Source organism: Anguilla anguilla, chromosome 17 (assembly GCF_013347855.1).
Source record: "Anguilla anguilla isolate fAngAng1 chromosome 17, fAngAng1.pri, whole genome shotgun sequence".
Lineage (NCBI taxonomy): Eukaryota > Metazoa > Chordata > Actinopteri > Anguilliformes > Anguillidae > Anguilla > Anguilla anguilla.
Genome location: NC_049217.1, coordinates 16502440 through 16522640, shown reverse-complemented (window position 1 = coordinate 16522640; position 20201 = coordinate 16502440). Strand labels below are relative to the sequence as shown.

At 44.1% G+C, this 20201-nt stretch overlaps 1 protein-coding gene across 1 annotated transcript in view; it reads left to right on the top strand.

Moving 5' to 3' along the window:
- Nucleotides 1-20201, top strand: part of slc17a7a (solute carrier family 17 member 7a) — a 35888-nt gene continuing 15687 nt past the window's right edge. Inside the window, exon 1 of the mRNA XM_035399354.1 lies at nucleotides 1-206. Within this exon, the coding sequence (XP_035255245.1) occupies nucleotides 145-206 (62 nt within the window). The 5' untranslated portion in view covers nucleotides 1-144. The remainder of the gene's footprint in view (nucleotides 207-20201) is intronic.

Sequence of the window (20201 nt, the reverse complement as noted above, 5' to 3'; positions counted from 1 at the left end):
GTAAAAGGGAAGTGAGATTTAACCATGTATGAATGAGAGGTAGGAGTGGGAGGGATAAAAAGCAGAGGAAAAGAGAGAGCGGCAGCGCGCTCACGCGGGAGTGCGCGCGGGACAGCACATCGGCCGGATCTGGGAGCCGCGAGGATGGAGGTCCGACCAGATAGGATTAAAGCGGTCGCGGGCAAGACTCTCGGGAAAATACACAGGTACCCCAAAACCTTTTTTTGTGCACTACAATCAGTTTCAAAGATGCTACGCCGAACACTGATTCCAAGTGCTTGATACGTATTGTGCCCCCACCCGCAGCATAATGTAGATCCATAGTTCATGCGGAACTTTAAATTAATGCAAAGTAGATGTACACCCAATGTCTTGTGGTTTACACTTCGATTCAATCATAAATGAATTCGATTTTGAATAGCAATAGATTGAAATAAATCATGCATCGTTACTCGCGCTGTCAAGTGAGAACTGGACCATCCGGTGATGTGAACAAGGAAAGCTGCCGGTTTCCAGTACCAGTAGGAGCAATTAAGGTTTATTTAGTGGCTATACTTTTTATCCTAAAGCTTTGATCATTTGGTGTAAATGACTGAAAATATGGATTTATACAGGAGTATCCCTTTGAAAAATTTTGAAACACATTTGAATTTATGTAGACTATGCATTTTATTATATTTTCTTTATAAGTCGAATAAAAAGTTCCTGCTTCATTGTAGGCTCGCTGCTTTTGGCGACAGACTGGCTGGACTTTGATTTGAAAGATTTCAAGGTAGTTTGTCAATTGTCAAAAGGGGGCGAAACGACCAGATTACTTTCCGTTTTGATAAATGTCGTTTTCGTGTCTGCTTTCAGTTTTTCTGATTCCTTGCTCCTTTTTTGATTTAGTATTTCTTCTAGTATTTAAGTAAAGACATGGTTCCACTGTTCACTTTTATGCGGCTTTTTGATGCAGCGGGCTACTGCAGGTCACTTGCTAGCGGGCCGCATGGCGTATCGTTGACGTTGGTTCTTTTTGAAATATTCTGTGACGTGTGCTTGTGTATTGGGCGCCAAATGTATTTACAGTTCATAGAAAACTCGTCTAAAAGCTCGAAAGAAGCTCTTCGCTTTCATCAATGTTCCAAGAGTCATAGTGACTCTTTTCGTAAAATTGTTCGCGCCGTGAGTTCTCACAGCGTGTTTTCTTTCATTAATCCCTAATAGAAAACTAAATCATTCAATGAATGAATGGATAAAGAACTTTCAAAATATTTTAAAAATAAAGTAAAAATTTTTTATTGTTGTAATACCAGTTTTAAAAAGAAATAATCCCTCTGTAATAAATGAAACCCTCAGAATAATTCCGGCATAGCTGTCATACATATTGAAATGTATAAACTCTTAATTTAACGGCACTTTTTGTGAACTGCGTACATAAAAAGGTTCCAATACTTTCGAACAAAACGTGGATAGAATAGGCTATTTTTGTACCATATTCCTAAAAAGCAAAATCAACAGTCATTCGTTTCATGGCGGTGAATTTCTGAATTTTCACCTTTTCTCCAAATTTTGTACGAACGTGCACGGTTATAGCGATATTTGTAGGCTATATTCTATATTCTCCAAAAATAGGAAATAGTTTTATCGCCAAGCATCGCAACATAACCGAAGGATTATGTGGAGTAGTTTTATGGATTAGTTTGATGTATATTATGAATGCTGATTACGTAATGCATCAACGACGGCTGGAACGTTAGTGCCGGAAGGTCGTTCATAAGTTATTTAATTGGCACGCCCATTCCATCATTTATAATGAAAACACCGTTTTAAAATCGATGCCAATCCATTGTTGAAGTATTTGAATTAAGTAATTGAGAAGTCTTTAAATTGTATTCTCTAAGCTTTACATATTCAGAATGTTTTCTACATCAGTAATTTTTCCTCACTGGAATGTCAGCTAAATATTAACACATGATGTAATGTGCTAGGAGATAAGTTCACCTAACTGAACAATGTGAATGTAATTTCTCTCCAACAATTGCAACTGTTAATGGTTTATTAAAAGTACAAGTATATCGCAAGTACTGCAGTGTATAGAATGTATATATTTCAAACAATAATTTATTTCATATAATTCAATTTTTCATACTTTTGCACAACACGGCGTTGTTTGATCGACAGTTTAACATCATCTGCTGGTGCCATGTTCAATAGCCGTACAGCAATATCAGAAACTACTCATAAACAATTTAGATGGTAATGACAGCAACTACAGTGAAAATGACGGAAGAGAAAACAATTAAGTCACGTATTTCCAGAGAGTTGACCATTAGGCTACAATTCGATTATCCATCCGGTCTTACTACCATTAACTTTTCGTTTCGTAAAGTAGGCCTGCTCAGGACGTCAAAAATAGTCAAGTTCATCATTTTAAAAACGTACTTCATACAGAAAAATAAATAATTTGAATGCGTGCATCTTACGAAAAGAATAATTATAGTTAATAGGCCTACAACAAACTATAAAACTCTTAAATCGCAATTCATAAATCTATATTTGAATACCTTGGTGTGCGTTTAAAAAAAAAAAAAATACAATTTTAATGTGTTAAACTAATTGGCTGTGTAACTTTCTCCGCACGGGCACCTTGGTCAAATAATTAAAAGTGCCCTGGAAGATAAAGGGATAGGCCGGGATAGGCCGTGTGCAAAGACTGCGTGGGTGGTCTTGCAGTAGTACACCGAGCACTCTTTCGGGATTTGATGTTTCAACGAATAAATCCTGTCCCGATATAGCCTGCGCTTCTGTCCAGCTGTCGGTCCACGCAAATCCCCAAACTATAACCCTCCCTCCCTCCCTCCCTCTCTCTCTCTCTCTCTCTCTCTCTCTCTCTCTCTCTCTCTCTCCCCTTGTCACTTCCTGTTGTCATCTCCCCATCATAAGCATCTCTTCCCCTTTCTCTCCGGATTAAAAGCGAGCACGTGCCAACTTCTTTTTTCCCGCAGCGCACGTGCAGCGATGACTTTTCATGTGAACTCAAATGAGTTTTTTCTGAATTGTATTTTTCGCTGTTTTCCTTTCAAAACAGTTAAGCTGTTAAAGTCATAACGTCATCCTATGTAGTTCCATTTGATAAAAGACGTCATAGAATAAAAATACGAAATATGTGTTTTATTCTGTAATGGCACTGACATAATGTCTGACTGGCGGAGGCTGAGTTTATGTACACAGTTCTTTACAAATGGCTAGGTCTAGGCTCGGTCACAAATTCATGACAAGGAACGTATTTGTACGGTAAATTTTGTGGTGGGAATTCAAAAGGGAAGAAGGCCTTTACCTTTACCCTATGTTTGCAAATGCATAATGTGAATATTTGTGCTCGCAGGCACGTGTGTGTGCGCTTGCGTGTGATTAAGTGTGCGTGTGTATGCGTGTACATCGAGCGAACATGTGTGTACTATATCTTCATATTGTGCACGTGCATTAGAGCAGACTGTAATGTAACCCTGTATTCCAAATGCAGTCAGTTGTTCATCTATTATTTACACGTTCTCTCCATCAAAAAAAAAAAAAAAAAAGCTCTCAGTGTTTCTATTATAAACTCGGCAGCCAAGGCAAACACCGCGACTCCATCAGGACCCGATTCGGCCACTGCGTGCCCTGGTCCCCCGCCCTGGTCCAAACCCTTCAATTCCACTCAGTACCTACTCAGTCTGCTTCTGTGAGAGGACTTTGGGTTTGCGAGTCCACTCCGTTGCGGTGCCCATCGTCTCTTTGGAATCGCGGCTTCCGTGCTTCGCGGGCCGGCTCTTCACTCTCCACCCGCGACGGCGGACTAAATCTGCGGATTGCAGGCGATCAAAGCCGTCGGCGTTGCTAGCTCCCTTAATGGCGAAGCGGTTCCAGATTATCCGCGTGATCAGTACGTGTGAAAATCCTTGAACGCAGTCGTTTTTAAACGCTTTTCCGTTGGCCCTGCTTTAGCTGCAGGCCGTTCCTGTCTGAGATGCCTTTGCGGTGATTTCACCTGGGCTGCTGGTGCGTTGAGCAGCCCCGCACGTTTTCACCAGGTGAGTCAGGTGAACCCAGGCCTGTTCATCCTTTGTAAAGTATTATAGACAGACAATACCTTTCCCATCTTCCTGAATTATTAATAGCTCGCAGGAAATAAATATTTTATCTCAAGATGGACCCCTGTTGTAGTTAGCATCATTCTCCGCTTTTGTTTTATTTTTCTTTCTCCCAAACACAATGCGCAAAATCACAAGTGCTGGGAATTTTCTCTTTTGCAATAAGCTCAGGAGAAGTCTAAAAACTTGGGGCTTCTTCAAATTTGGGCATTTACAAATGTAGTTTAGATGGGTGGTACAAGAAAGACTAAGGCCTGTATTCAAACAACAGTTGTCCTAATTTTTACCAATGATTCGATGAAAGTGTTGATTTCCCACTTGGAGAGCTTAGTAAACACTTTACATTAAGGACAAACGTTGATTGAATCCAGATCTTAACCCTAGAACCGATCCAGGGAAACACTATTGGAATGGCATTTACTGCTGTATATACAGTAGAGACGGGGGTAGAAGCCAGGCAAGGTTTTTTTGGGATTGCGTGGGGTTTCCTCACATGATCTGGTGAAATGGTAGAAGCTGTCCTGTTTTACAGAGGGTGGGGGGGGGAGTCACAATGGGACACCCATGGATCTTGATGAGAAGTGTCCCTGTAGTCCTTTTGAGGTGTACCCGTCCATGTGCCTACAAAGGCTGGGGCAATTTGGAACCCCTTAATTAAGACACGATTTCATAGTCCTTAAGCCTAATGCGGCTGTTTTAGTGTAATCTAGCACTGGTGGTGTGGAGTGCTTTTTGTGTTTTTGGAGGTGTGCATATCTGCTGACCTCATGAGGAGGGATGCTGCTGTAGGCATTGCATATCGAGGAGTTGGATTGTAGCATGTCTTCGTCTGAGAAGCTCATATTTGACTTGACTCACATTGGGCCGGCTCTGTAATGTTTGGTGCAGTGTTGTTAAAATCTGTGTCCTGGTCTTCTTCTCTCCCAGGCTGTCATCATCACTCCCCGTGTTCATTTACCAGTGTTTTGCTTGGGTATAGCGTCATTGCGTCAGTGTTGAGGTTCGTTCCATTTGAATTCAGCCAATTCAGGAAGACGAACAGAAATTCAGTTGGCGAACTGAAAAAACCACCATTGAAAATGACGGCCATTTTCGATTTGTGAAATGACTGGAGGAGTGAAATCAGCAGAGTCCTATTTGCCAGAAGTATGCGCACTTGGCCACTGATAATTTAACCGTTTGTGGAAATGACCAAGCAAGTAGCAGAAAGCCAAACCTTCACTGTTCAATTCAGCTTAAAGAATAACTACAGAAGAACTTAAACTTAAACATGTTTCAATAACCTTCATTGATCAAAAACCACCATACACAGGAGGGCAGAGGGACAGTTTGAGAATGCATGTACTGTGTTTGCAATATGTGCTTTTATATATTGAGAGGAATATCATTGTATTGGTCAGATTGTGGAAAGAATTTTCATTCTGCACCGTTCTGCACTGTAATAGGAATTCTGGAAAACTGACAGAATTTTGCTGGCAGCAATTAGCTTGTAAGTTGCTATGATAAATTTCACAGGATGTTTTCAGTAATAACTATTATAGTTGTTTTGTCTCTGGACTGTGGGAGATTGTACTAATATTTACTGAAAAATATATTTACTTTAAATTTTATGAACAGATTTGTTCATTATACAGTAATATTGCTATGAAAAACTACATACATCATTTTTAGTGTATCATGTCCTGAGGTTTTAGGAGATAGACAAGCAAAAAGGCTTTGCAGGTGATCTATTTGTTTCAAGGTAAGCAAAAGATGAACTATCACTGCTTACAATGAAAGGCTTTCTGTTTGACCCAATTATGCTCTCAGCAGTCATATAGTGCTGGGAAGTGCACAGAGAGCATTTGTGTGAGGAACATTATATGCAGTACATGCTTATGAATTTTGGCTATGAACTGTAAACTTGATTTTGTTTGTGTGTTTTGTGTTGAGACAGTATATGCGTGTGCGTGTGTATATGTGCACTCACACATTTGTGTGTGTACGCGCATGTGTGTGTGAGTGTGTGTGTGCATGTGTGAATGTGTGTGCATGTGTGTGTGTGCATGTGCATGTATGTGTGTGAGTGTGTCTGTGTGTGTGCATGTGTGTGCGTGTGTGTGCGTGTGTGCGCGTGTGTGTGCGTGTGTGTGCGTGTGTGTGTGTATTTGTGTGTGTGTGCATGTGTGTGTGTGTGTGTGCGTGTGTGTGTCCCAGGTTCCCTAGGTGACACAGTCCCACAGAGACGCAATCTGTTCACCGGAGAGGGAGGTGGGGGCAGAGGGCTGATTTTTTTGCTACTTTCATCTTCATAAAGAGCAATGCTCTTATTTAGAGAGAGAGAGAGGAAGACCCCAAGCGGCCATTTTAATTTGATTCAGCTGGATAAAGCTGCGTTTCAGTTCAATCATGTCACACAAGTCTTTGGGCGGCGGCTCTAAAAATGTCTCGATAATGTGGGATCAGTAAATTACTGCAAATGTTGTAGAATCAAATGACTTAAAGTATGACAGTTATTCAGGTGTGTGTTTTTTGTGTTTACTTGTTGTTCGGTAGGCTGGTTTTTTGTGATTTTCACAGGGCTGCAGCTGTTGGCCTTTTTTTTTTGTTTTTACCCTTAATATAGCAGTTAAGGTTAAGGTCGACCGTAAGAGAAATGTATCAAAGTTTTGTTCTCTGTGTCGAGAAAGAGATAAAAAAGCATTGCAAATACATTAAAAAGAGAGACAAGCAAGAACACAGAATTCTGGACTACGTAGTAGTTTTCTTACTCTTCTCTCTCTCTCTCCCTCTATCTCTCACTCTCTCTCTCTCTCTCTCTCCTTCTCTTTCGCCATCTGATCCTCTCATAAGAGGATTATCTGGGCTGTTCTGTGACTCTAAAATGAAAGGTAATAAAAAGATTCTTACGCTAGCCTTTGATTTGTCTGCAAATCTATGCTGGCATCCATCTTTAATATCTGACTATAAAAATCTGCCCTGTCAACTAGTATAGATATAGAAGAAAATGATATCATAGATATCGTTTTTTGCATTACCTTTGTTTAAAATGCTTTGAGTACTATGATAAAACTATACAAATGAAACATATATTATTATTATTATTATTATTATTATTATTATTATTATTATTATTATTATTATTATTATTATTGAGCTTTTGGGACTAGACTTCGGACTGGACAATAATTGTCACACCAATGCAGGGATTGAGTGACTACTTTTCCAGTTTGACTCTCACCTCTATGTGGATTTTGGGACAGTTCCATTTTCTTGCTATCTACCAGAACATATTTTACATTCATCTCCAGCATTTCAAACCTGAACACCCTCACCCCCACCCGCTCCTCCCTGTCCCCCCCGGCTATGTTTGTGATCTTCCCAGAACAAAGATATCTGGACTTTTGCACTGTTGCCGTGCTGCTGCTGGGCCTGCCTCTGCTCCCTACAACATCAGTGATGCATCACAGACCAGCGGTGCTGTCAATCAAAAGCACAGCAGCTGTCTGAAGCATCCCCCTGCCACGCCTTCCCCAGCAGTGCCCAGAGCACAGCACTCACGCCACTCAATACCTCAGCAGCTTCAAAGCACGCTGCTCTCCAAGATACTGGTCCGATACTGCACGATGGGACACACACGCTCACACACACTCTCACACAAACACACACACGCTCACACACACACATATACACACACACACACACAGACACACACAAAGCATGATGGGACAGGTGATGTGCACTGGAGACTCTGGTCTTCGTCGTGCTGTTCTTCCTCCTCTGTGCGTTTCTGTGTGTGAAAGAGAGGCGCGTAACCTGGAGCCTCAGGGTCTCAGGCTCTGGAGCCGTTTCATGTCCTGACTACCCCAGCGTGCTTTAGGGTTCAGTCGCTGCTGGCAGGAGCCAATCAGCCGGCATTAACCTAACAAGCAATTAGCGAGCGGAGGTGTGTGAGGTTCCGCTGAAGAGAACACGTGTCGCTGCCCTGCTTGGCGCTGGTGGCCTGCTGGTTCCCTCGAATCGGACAGCCCGTCTTATTTTACTTCGGATTACGGACACTTCCTGAAAGCATCGGTTAAGAAATGAAGCTGTGGCCCTCCCGCAGTGCAGCCCGCGCGGTTCGTGCCGCTTACGGTGTTTTCTGATTCGCTTTGGGCTGCGGAGAAGCCTTTTTGTGATTTCCGGAGAAAGTCTGAATGGTTCGTTTTTGGCGTGGCGGGCCATTCGACAGCGCGCGCGTCAGCCGTTCGGTGTTCAGTGGTTGTGTGGACAGTATTATTATGCGTGCAGCATGCGCGACTCAATTAATGAGTCAAATAAATGATCATTAACCAGTTGCTACAGAGAAAGAATTGTGCGCAAGCCGAGGTGAGATGATGCTCTTTGTAAGTGAACTGAAGACATGACTTCTGATCACCCTGTACTCTGAATTATAGATGAAGGGGGCTGATCACTCTGAATTATAAATAAAGGTGATAGATCCCTCTGCGTTATAGATTAAGGGAGTAGATCCCTCTGCGTTATAGATTAAGGGAGTAGATCCTTCTGCTTTATAAATGAAAGGAAGTAGATCCTTCTGGATTATATGTTAAGGGAGTGGATCACTCTGCATTATAGATGAAGGGAGTAGATCCCTCTGCTTTATAAATGAAAGGAAGTAGATCCTTCTGGATTATATGTTAAGGGAGTGGATCACTCTGCATTATAGATAAAGCGAGTAGATCACCCTGCTTTATAGATGAAGGGAGTAGATCACATTGAGACAGGGAAGGTTGCAGGAGGTGCTGCCCTGTGATGTCTGGCTCAGAGAACAGCGCCATGTCTGAGCTCAGTGACAGAACCCCGCCAGCGACGTCACTCCAGCCCAGAGAGGGCGGCGGCTGCAGGGCGGGGCTCGGGGGAGGAGGGGGGCGGGGTCTCCATCCCCGTGCCGCAGTGATGTAATGGATGACACGGTACCCGGTGCGTGGGGGTAGGTGAGTCTGCTGTTAAACGCTTAACATCGAGCAGGAGAACAGTCCGGAACAAGAGAGCCGCAGGGAGACAGAACTGACCAAACACTCAGATCACCCAACCTTTAACGTTCAGGCGTGGGGTTTTTTATTCTGCGAGAAAGGATTATTCTTCATAATAGAAATTATACATATGTGAAATATATGGAATATTTTCAATGAATAATATAAGTTATTTATTTTTATATATAATTATGATTACTATTATTATAACTGTTATTAACCATTGATTTCTTTTCTGTATAAACGCACCAATACATAAATTCTATACTGCACAAAGATGGTTTAAAAGGCATTTCCTTCATTAATTTGAAAACACTTTACATAATTTATAAGGGGAGCACTTTGCACGAAAGCATTATAAATGATTAAGCAAATTTCTCAGATTTACTCAGTGTAGCTGTTAACCGTGTGTTCTGTCGTTCTCTGGGAAGTGTATGTGTTCATTTGGTGATAGCGTACCCCTGCTGCAGAGCTAGGGTTAGGCCTTAGACCTTAATCCTGCACCCCAAAATCAGCAGTGTAACCCCAAACCTCCACTCTGCATATTGTAATCCACATGAGTACTAATCCTCAGGATTCTTGATGCCTCAAATTCCCCTGCGTGTGTGTGTGTGTGTGTGTGTGCATGTGTCCGTGAGTGTGTGTGAGTGTGTGTGTGTGCATGTGTGTGAGTGTGTGTGTGCGTATTTGTGTGTGTGTGTGTGTGTGTGCGTATTTGTGTGTGTGTGTATGTGTGTGTGTGTGTGTATCAGGGCCTGCTGACTCCACCAGTCCAGTGACGTCCTCTCTCAATGGGACTCAATGGGATTATTACCATTCAGGCTGTACTAATCTATCCATGGGTCATGACTGACATTCAGGCTGTACTAATCTATCCATGGGTCATGACTGACATTCAGGCTGTACTAATCCATCCATGGGTCATGACGTCAGTCGGTCTGTATGTCAGTATATGTCAGCCACTAGATTTATCAGAATTTACCAGGTGCAACCACTGAGACCAGGTGTGGGTGAGAAGTGTCAGTAATAGGTCAGGATGCACATTAATATTGGAGTCATACCTCTATTGGCTGATAAAAGCTTTAAAAAAAACTTATCAGTATCGCCCTAGAGAGGCAATGCATTTTATGTGCCACTGATGCTGTAAATTAAGTGAATATGTCATGCTCAAAAAGCAGCCTATTCATAATCATCTGTACCTCTTTTTTCATCAATATTTAATGTTTAATTTTTACTGCATAAACTCACAAAAAACAATACACTAGCTCTCTAGAGTCCAGACTCCTGCTCTCTGCTTTATAATAAAGAAAGTAAGTAAAATTAAGCGAGTTGAAATATTTTCTGGCACAAATAAAATCTCACATTCTTCCTTCATAAATTGATGGCTGCTCTCTTCTCCTTACCTGACTGTGTAAACTTGGTTGCAGTGCAGTTAAAATGAAAACAGGGATGTATCATCATCAGCCAATATGGGGAGTCAAATTGGCCACAAATTTTCATAAATACGCATCCCTGTTAATAAGGCTCAGACGAATGAGCTACGGGTGATATTTCATGACTTGAGTAAGACGAAACAGAAAGGCGCTGTCGTCCGGACGAGGCTGTCAGGCCACAGGATAATGCACTATAATCACTTCACCGTGAACAACATTAATTGGGCCTGGAAGCTCTTGCTCATTAGCAGGTAACATATGTGCCTGTTGTATTAGCAGGCAATCTGTTTCTCAGAGAGGTATTGGTTTAATTAGAGTCCTCTAATCTACAGACCGGTTCCTCAGCCGTGGAAAAAAAAAGAAACACTTCCCTGTCTGTTTGACCTCTAGATGTTTCCATATTCGTCTTGCTCGTTTGGGCCGTTGTCTGTCAGCGTTCGCCTCTTTTTGTCGTGTGATCTGAGGTGAAGCCTGAAGCGATTTAGCGGTTCCAGGCGCTTAATGAAGTCACATCCTGCGCTGCTGCGCTTCGTGGCGACCGACTGATCCCCGGCTGAAAAAGTCAGCTCTCATTGGCTAGCAGGGAATCGCCCTAAAATGAACGAGCTCGCGTTATCGTGTGGGTTGAGTAGAGTTGAGTTGAGTTGAGTTGGGTTGATGAAGACATTACAGACCTCTCCTCGAAAAAGGACTCTAGGGAAGGCAACGCACTGGTCAACCGTGCGTTAAATCACTGAGATAGAGAGGCAGAGTGTGAGGGTAAATGAGAGAGAGAGAGAGGGGGGGGGGGGAGAGAGAGAAACAGGGAGAGAGGGAGCAGGGAACATCACTGTTACTGAGATAGAGGAAGAGAGAGAATTAGAGAAGAGATATAAAAAAAATATTTGACCATGGTGAGTGATAACACATTGGAAAGAGCATTGACAGTGTGCAGACTCAGCGAGCACGGCCTGGCCATAGAGACCGGCCGTACACGGGCAGACCCGGCTGCCCAGAGAGGACAGGCTGTGCTCCCACTGCGATCAGGGGGCAGACAGAACGCACAAAATACCAGGACAAATGGACAAAACATATTTTCAAAAATTAGGACCATTTCCCCCGACTTCCCAAATTACAGTAGTCTATAAAAACTCCCCTATATACGGCGAGCGAAAACTCTGCACATTTCTGTTACTTGTATTGTTAGTAGTTTCTGTTCTAATTACTGTCCTTGGCATTCAACAAGGTCGTCTGAAGGTTTGTCTTTGGATATTTATTTATTGTTATAAATTCATCATAATAAATCAAATTTATTATTATATTTATTCATATATTTTATTCCACCGTAGTAATTATATGTTGTATGTGTTATTTTCATTTGTTTAATTGTGAATTGCTTGGGCAATATTGCTTATATACATTCATGCCAATAAAACTTTGTAGAATTGAATTGAATTGAGAGGGAGAGAGAGGGAGGTAGGAGGAAGGGAGAAGGTGAATGTTTTATCCTTCCACATTCATTTCCGGAAGTAAATCATTTTTGGTAATCCTAATCTGTATGTGACAGATTATGAGTGGGGGGAGGGGTGGGCGGAGGCAACGGGGACCAGAATCAGTGGAAGGGAGGGGGAGAAAGAGAGAGAGTGAGGGAGGAGACAACCTGTAATCCCCCTCTCAATCAAACGCACTTCACTTTGATTGAAAGATTTGCACACCCTCTATCTCTCCATCTCTACACTGCTGTCTGTACGCACCAGTGTATGTTTATCAGTGTGTATATCTGTGTGTGTACAATTTCTCAATTTCCGTGATTCAGGATGCTAGCCGATCACATGACCAGTCATGTGCTACGCTGAGTCCCAAGTTCCACTGTGCCTGCCGCCCAGTGAGAACATAGGTACCTGTCAGGTGTGATCTGAAATGTTCTGTCATCTTGCTACCTTGCTACATGCTACCTACTCGTGTTGTCGGCTAAACAGATGCTCTTCAGTGTCTCTGTGTTCTGTGATTTATCGCTATCTTCCTGTCTTAGCTACAGCACATTTTACACATTTGTGTCATATCAGTCTGGTGCTAATCGTGTGATGTCAGTCTGGTACAGTCAGGGCCGGCCAGTGGCATAAACGGTCTATGCGGTTGTTTAGGGCCACAACCGCTAAGTGCGGGGCACACGACCACGAGAGGGGGCCACACGATCCAATGTTTATCTAAGGTAAATAACGTTATTTTCGTATATTACGTTATTCATCCCCTATCACGGAGCTAGCGATATAAATTTAAAATGGAATGGCAACAGAAAATTTCATAACAATGTAATGTAAGAAGGATTTTACCAAGCGAACCCTAACCCCCCCCCCCCCCCCCCCCCCCCAACAGAATCCAACAGCACCCCCCCCCCCCCGCTCAGACAGATTTGCTTAGGGACACCAAAATCCTAGGGCCGGCCCTGGGTACAGTAACCCTGGCTGTCTACGTGGTAGTGGTCAGAGATTCACAAAAACACATTTGTCAAGCCAAATCTCACTCCTCCCCCGTCTCTCTCCATCACACGCTCTACTCTATCTCTCCCTCCCTCTCTCTCGCCCTCTCTCTGAGATTGCGTGTTGTCCGAAGGTTTACAGAGAGAGGGGATTAAAGAGAATCAGCATTGAAGGGGAGAAAACCTAGAGACAAACAGAGGGAATGAGATAGATGGAGAGAGAGAGAGGAAAGGACAGAGAGTGAGAGGGAGAGAGGGAAGAAGAGTGAGAAGAGGAGAGACAGAATAAAACAGAAGGTATCCTTTAAAGTAAATGGGCAGAGAATAAATTCAAATTAAAAGCCAAAGACCCTCACTGAAAACTGTGTTCTAACACAGCATGAGCACAGTTTTCAGTGAGGGTCTTCGGCTTTTAATTTAAATTTAATGCAGTGCTGCTTTAATTTTAACAGTGTGCGGTGCTATAATTCTAACATTATAGTACCACAGCACACTATGTAAGAATTAAAGCAGCACTGCACACTATGTTAGAATGACAGTACCACTGCAAACTACCTTTGAACTACAGTAGCACGACTCACTATCTCAGCACTACAGTAGAACAACAGTACCCCTGTATACTGAGTGAGAACTGCAGTACCACTGCAAACTATGTTAGAACCACAGTACCACTGTAAACTCTGTGAGAACTATAACACGTCTCAGTATCGTACAACCAGAAGCCGACTGTGAAAGATGGCGTCTGTATCACTGAAGGGAGGGAGGGAGGGAGAGGAAAAGAGAGGGAGAAAGGAAAAGAGGGGGGAGGGAGGCAGGAGCGGGAAATTAATAATTCATCATCAAAAAAAAAAAAAACCATCAATATTTAATCAATGTCAGCGAAAGCCTGAATTATTACAGTGTTAACTGTTAGTGGTGCACATATACGGAGTGGAGATCAATCTACTTTAATTTTGGGTCTACTCTTGACCGTGGTGATGACACTTTTCCTTGAATTAACAGTGTAGAGAGGTTATTAGATAGAGGACACATAGACACATTGTGCAGTATGTGCAGCAAGGTTATCTGAGTTTAAATCTGCAATGTTGTAGTCAATAAAAATTTCACAACCCAACAGGAAGGTGAAGCTTCCTTTTGCTTTAGTGCTCCTAGACTGTGGAACAGCTTGCTTCTGCAGACTAGGGAAGCACCAACAGCTGTTATTTTAAAAGTTTATATTTGTTCCTGGTCCTGTACGTTTCATTAATTTATGTGTTCTGCCATTATTCTTTTATTTCTTCTGCAAATTTTATGGCAGGTGCTATATAAAGTGTATTATGGTGATGAAGATGATTATTTGATGATGCTGATGCTGCTGATGCCTATTATTATTATTATTATTATTATTATTATTATTATTATTATTATTATGACGACTGCATATTATTATGCACTTCTTGTACGTCGCTTTGGATAAAAGCGTCTGCCAAATGAATGTAATGACTGTTGTTGTTGCTGCTGCAGTTATTTTTGCTGTTGTTGTTGTAGTTGTTGCTGTTTTTGTTGCTGGTATTATTGCTGCTGCTGTCATTGTTGCTGTTGTAGTTGTTGCTGTTTTCGTTGCTGTTATTATTGCTGCTGCTGTTGTTGCTGTTGTTGTTGCTGCCATTGCAGCTGTGGTCTGCAATCCACATATTGGTAGGACAGGGATAATAGTCAGAAGGTCAGCGGTTAAAATATTAGACTTGATTTTGAGTTTGTCTGTTTATTCTAGCAGTGTGGAGAATGTGTGGGTGAATGTGAATGTTCCTGTTGTCCTGAGTCTCCATTACTGTGCAGAACACTAGGAGTGGCCTTGCTGTCAGGCTAATCACGCTTTGATTGGCCTAACCTGAGTGTGCTGTTACCTGATAGGCCAGTGGGAGAACTGTCTGAACAATCAGTGACCAATGCCTGCGCAAAAGAGCAGAATGTTACAGAGGGAAATGTTGTTCTACATTATTGATTGGCTGCATGCCCTATCTCAGGGTGTATTACATAGCAGAGTCAATATAAATACCTCACCAGAAAGGTACAGCTCCAGGAGCACCACCCGAGTTCAAATCATGGTTGTGCTGGAGAAATTTGCCTGTGGGCTACGTGAACCGGGGGTTGGGGGGCGGAGTCTTTGATTTTTGGGTGTGCCGACCAAAGACACAACGCACCGCTATCAACTCTTGGGTTTAGGGTCTGTTGGGTTTAGAAATGGAGAATAGGGTGGGAGGTGCTCCTCTAGGGTGGGAGGAGCTTTGCCAGGGTGGGAGGTGCTCCACTAGGGTGGGAGGAGCTTTGCCAGGGTGGGAGGAGCTCCACTGTGATGTGGCTCTGTGCTGCAGACCACTCTCTTACAGGAAGTGGTGGAAAGCAACGCTGTCCCAGACCACCACACAGACCGCCAGGTCTCTGACCCCCCAGGCCTCTCTCTAGAGGGGGCCGGAGTCTGTCGTACGCGGCCTCAAGAAAAATGTTATCAAGGTTATCAGGCCTCCAGTGCTGTGAGGTCCAGCGGTGGGGACACGTGACATCACACCCCCTTGAGAGATAGTGGCTCACACAGCTACATCACCTCCCCGCTGTCCTGGCACATTGACTCTGGCCCGTTTGCCAACGGTGGTTCTTCCACGTCTTCGGACCTTGGGCGAGTTGAAGCTGCTTCATCAACGTGACTGGAGAGGAATTGGCTTCAAGCTCCATCATTCTGTGTGAAGGAGAAATATATTGTTAGTTGTGTATTCTGGAAGTACAGTAAGCCCCTCGAGTGTGGTATTGTGTAATGAAAGGTGGGATGAACCCGTACCTGCACTCACCGGCACCTGATCTCCTTCACTCTGTCACTGTTCGTATCCAATGGTACCTTACACAGGTGTTTCGTTGTTACCTGGTGATGCAGCCCAGCCCTGCTGATTGTGGCCAGACTGACTGCACTGATGTGGTTGAATGGGTTGTTGTCATCACTGGTCTGTGTTAAGATTTCCCTCAATCAAATTTCATTATTAGCCACCACCATGTTAACAATTGCCATCTCTTGCTCTGCAGTAAGTTTCTTTTACATAGTTGATTATTGACTGACTGTTGATTGGACAATAAGGCACATAGATTTTGTACATGTGCAGTAGAGTTTTACCTGTTCGTCATTGTTTTCGTCTGCCGTGACCAAATCACGTCAGTTTAGTTGAGTGGGACTCAAGTGATCTTTGTATCTTGTGTTTACTGTTGTGCAAAAATGCATTTGTCATTTGTATTTTTTGTGAAAGCCGCCATAAATGACTAACTTGTTTCGCAAAAATAGATAGTGTTTCGTTGATTTAGTTTTCGTGTTGACGTTGTGGGCTACAATTCCATTCATATGCTGGAAACAATAGAAAAATACTGTGACTCCCAAGTACCAACAGCAGGAAGTGACTTTGGTAGGAAGGCTTTTGACTTCCTTCGATTTAAAATAAACAATATTCAGAATACTCCCTACGTTGAGAGCTAAATTTCATCGAAGCAAAGAATACTAGGCATTCAGAGGGACTGCTGTAAATGTGGAACTATTTTAGCCATTGATTTATGTGGTGTGTGTGTGTGTGTGTGTGATTCACGTGTTAGCACAAGGTTTATCTGCAGATCCTTTCAGAGTGATTGAGTCCCACAGGAACCTCATGCAGACACTGCTTTCATAAGCTTTTCATATCAGCAGATCTGCTTATCCCAAAGTGTTAGCGCGGTTAGCGTGCGTACGGCTCTCTGTTGCCGTGGCATCGCGCTACACCCTGATCTTTAAAGGCTCAGGTTCTAATGCTGGATGGATCTTGGGAGGAGTCAGCGTGTCTATGGCGATGGAGCGATGTGCACTCCTTCAGTTTGCAGAGTGTGGCTAGGCTCTTCGGCGCTGATATAATGGTATCAGTGGAGGTAAGGGTAAGTGGTGGGATGGGGGGGGGGGGGGGTGTGAATGGGGAATTTGGGTGCAGAGGAAACTAGCCTGCGTGCGGGTGGGATGCTTGTGCGTCACCCAAAGCTGCTGTCTTTGCAACGCCAGGCCGGCTGGCAGGACGTCCGAGGGGTGCTCATCCAAGCGGCTGATTGGACCCCGTGGTGGTGTGGGAGCGACCTGCGCCTCACCTTGAGCTCTGATTGGCCAGAAATGCGGCACTAGCGCTGTGCAGACTGTAAGCTGCCTGGGGGGAGCATGCAGGGAGGGGGGCAGGTGGGGCAGGTGGGGCAGGTGCAGGCCAGCCAGCTGGAATTATGGGGAGGGGCCAGCAGAGGGGCGGGGCTGCAGCAGACTCCTGTTACCATGGCGCCCGGAGGCACGGGCGTGGCTGAGGGGAGAAGGGAGCGTGTGCAGTTTTGCCTGCTGACCTGGAGCAGGGCTGGGACAGGCCTTCCAGCTCACAGGGGGATCTTGCAGCTCGGCCCCGCCCCCGCCCCCGCCTTCCGCCCCATCATCCCCCTGCCGCCACCCTCCGCCCTCGTCCCCACCCACCGTTGAGTCCCATTGGCTGCAGGAGCGCTGAGTCAGCGGTGACGGGTCCTCTCGCACAGGAGCCAGAGAGCCCTGCAGGGGGGGATGACGCGTGCTGACGCACGGGCGCTAGGCTGCAGAGGGGCTGCGTGTCTGGCGTGCTGCAGCGCCATGCGGCAAGCCGCAGCGCTTTTCCACATGCCGCATGCAGGCGCCGCTGCGGACGGGCACCTTCCGCAGGGCAGCAGCTCCGCAGGGCCTTCTGCACTGGCACAGGGGAATGCTCATTAATATTAAGAGATTATGCTCATGAATATTAAGAGCGCCTGCTCATTAATATTAAGAGATTATGCTCATGAATATTAAGAGCGTCTGCTCATTAATATTGAGAGATTATGCTCATGAATATTAAGAGCGTCTGCTCATTAATATTAAGAGATGGTGCTCATGAATATTAAGAGCTTATGCTCATGAAAATTACAGGCTTGTACAGGCCGAACATAATGAGAAGAGCTAATTTAAGATGTCAGAGTGAGTTTAGCTGGGAGAGCTACAAATGGCTGTTTAATGATTAATCATTCACACACAGTGACTTTCTGGAATGCAGCCAAAATCTGGAATACATTTTGATATTCATTTACAACAGTGATTCCACACTTCTGTAAGGCTTAGTGTTATGTTTTAGTAATTAAATGAATAAAATGCATTAAATTTACTTTTGATGTGTAGCATTTGTTCCCGGTAGGCAAGATGCACAAAGCTGAAAATTTGACTTTCAGTCTCCTAGTCATGTACGTTCGCAAATGTCAGCCAGTAATCAATGATAAAATATAAATTGTGATTATATAGCAGTGGTTTTAAGTGCATTTTGGAATATTTCACTATGTAATTAAAAAAGGCCAAAGGATGTGTGTGCATGTGTGTGTGTGTGTGTGTGTGTATTTGGGCCTGTGTGTGTGTGTGTGTCTGCATGTCTGTGTGCGTGCGTGTGTGTGTGTGTGCATGCATGTGTATGTTTGTGTGTGTGTGTGTGTGTTTGTGCATGTGTGTGTGTGTCTGCATGTCTGTGTGCATGTGTGTGTGTGTGTGAGTAGGTGTGTGTGTGTGCATGCATGTGTGTGTGAGTAGGTGTGTGTGTGTGCATGCATGTGTGTGTTTGTGCGTGTGTGTGTGAGTAGGTGTGTGTGTGTGCATGCATGTGTGTGTTTGTGCGTGTGTGTGTGTGTTTGTGTGTGTGTGTGCATGCATGTGTGTGTTTGTGCGTGTGTGTGTGTGTTTGTGTGTGTGTGTGCAGTTGGTTGGTTAGGGGCCCAGATGGTCTCTCTCAGGTGATCTCTGTGTGACTCCCATCATGTAATGATCTCCAATCAGATTCACACTAATCTCCCTCTCTTTCCCTCTCTCACACTTTTCCTCTCTCCCTCTCTCTCCATCCTCTCGCTCTCCTCCACCTCTCTCCCAATGGACCACTCTTTCCTTCCCTCCCTGCTCTCGGTGCCCCCTGTTCTGTTATGTACATCTGAACGGAGAAGTGTTTGAGAGAATAAAGATGCTCTCTATCTCTAAAGATAGATCACACCGCAAATGTGGGAAGTATCTGCAGCTGAACAGACTCTCTCTCAATATAAAGATGAGTCATTTTATGTAACAGCGTTTACTCAGACCGCGAGATGAAGAAGTTTGTTGATAGTACGGAGAAGTTAAAAGTGGTAAATGGTAAAACAATGTTCCTTCAAATGACGGTGGGCAGCACAGTGGTGCAGTGAATAGCACTGTCCCCTCACAGGAAAAAGATCTGGAGTTTTGAATCCAGACTGGGGTCTTTCTGTTGCCCTGTTCTTCCAGGGGTGCGTTTCAACTGCTTATTTCTTGTCTTCTTTCCTAGTATGGAAGGACAAACGGGTCAACAAAAAGATGTGAAATTGATGTGAATACGCACGTCCCTGTGGGTCTCCTCTGGGTGCATCCCGGGTTTGTGCCACTCGTTTTTTTTTCACTCCTTCTATCTCTTCCTCACATCCTTCCCTCACTCCTTAGCTCCACCCAACGGCAGGTGCGAGGAGGAGATGCAAAGATGAGATATGGGGACGGAGGAATCAAGACAATATACACTAGGCGAAGGGAACGGCCTTGCTCAGTCAAGTGTCAGTTTGAAGCGATGTCAATTACAAGCGCTGCAGATGAGGAGCGGTGGTTCCGATAAAGGACTTCTGCGAAACCTGCGCTGGTGTACCCTCCCTAAAGCATCCTCAGGGAGCCTCCTCGCTCCTCCAAGGAGCATTTAACAGATTTGAATGTCTTTAAAGATGACGGACCTCGGTAAATTTCCGGGTCTGGCAAGGACCGAGGAGACGAGGACGTATAAAATAAGCAATTGGGATGAACCCCTGGTTTCTTCCACAGTCCAAAGAGTCCAAAGACATGCAGGTTAGGCTAATTTGAGGGTCTAAATTGCATATCGGTATGAGTGTGTGAGTGAATGGTGAGTGAATGGTGTGTGTGTGCCCTGCGATGGATTGGCGAGCCATCCAGGGAATATTCCTACCTCTTGATGCATGCTGGGATAGACTCCAGCCCCCCTGTGACCCTGACCTGGAGTAGGCGGGTTAGATAATGTATGGATGGATTACAACGAAGAAAAGATGATGTGTTTATACCTATAACACAGCATTTGCTATTCAGTTCAGCTGGTGAATATTTTCATGGGAATTAAACTGGATAGATGTGTGTATAAAC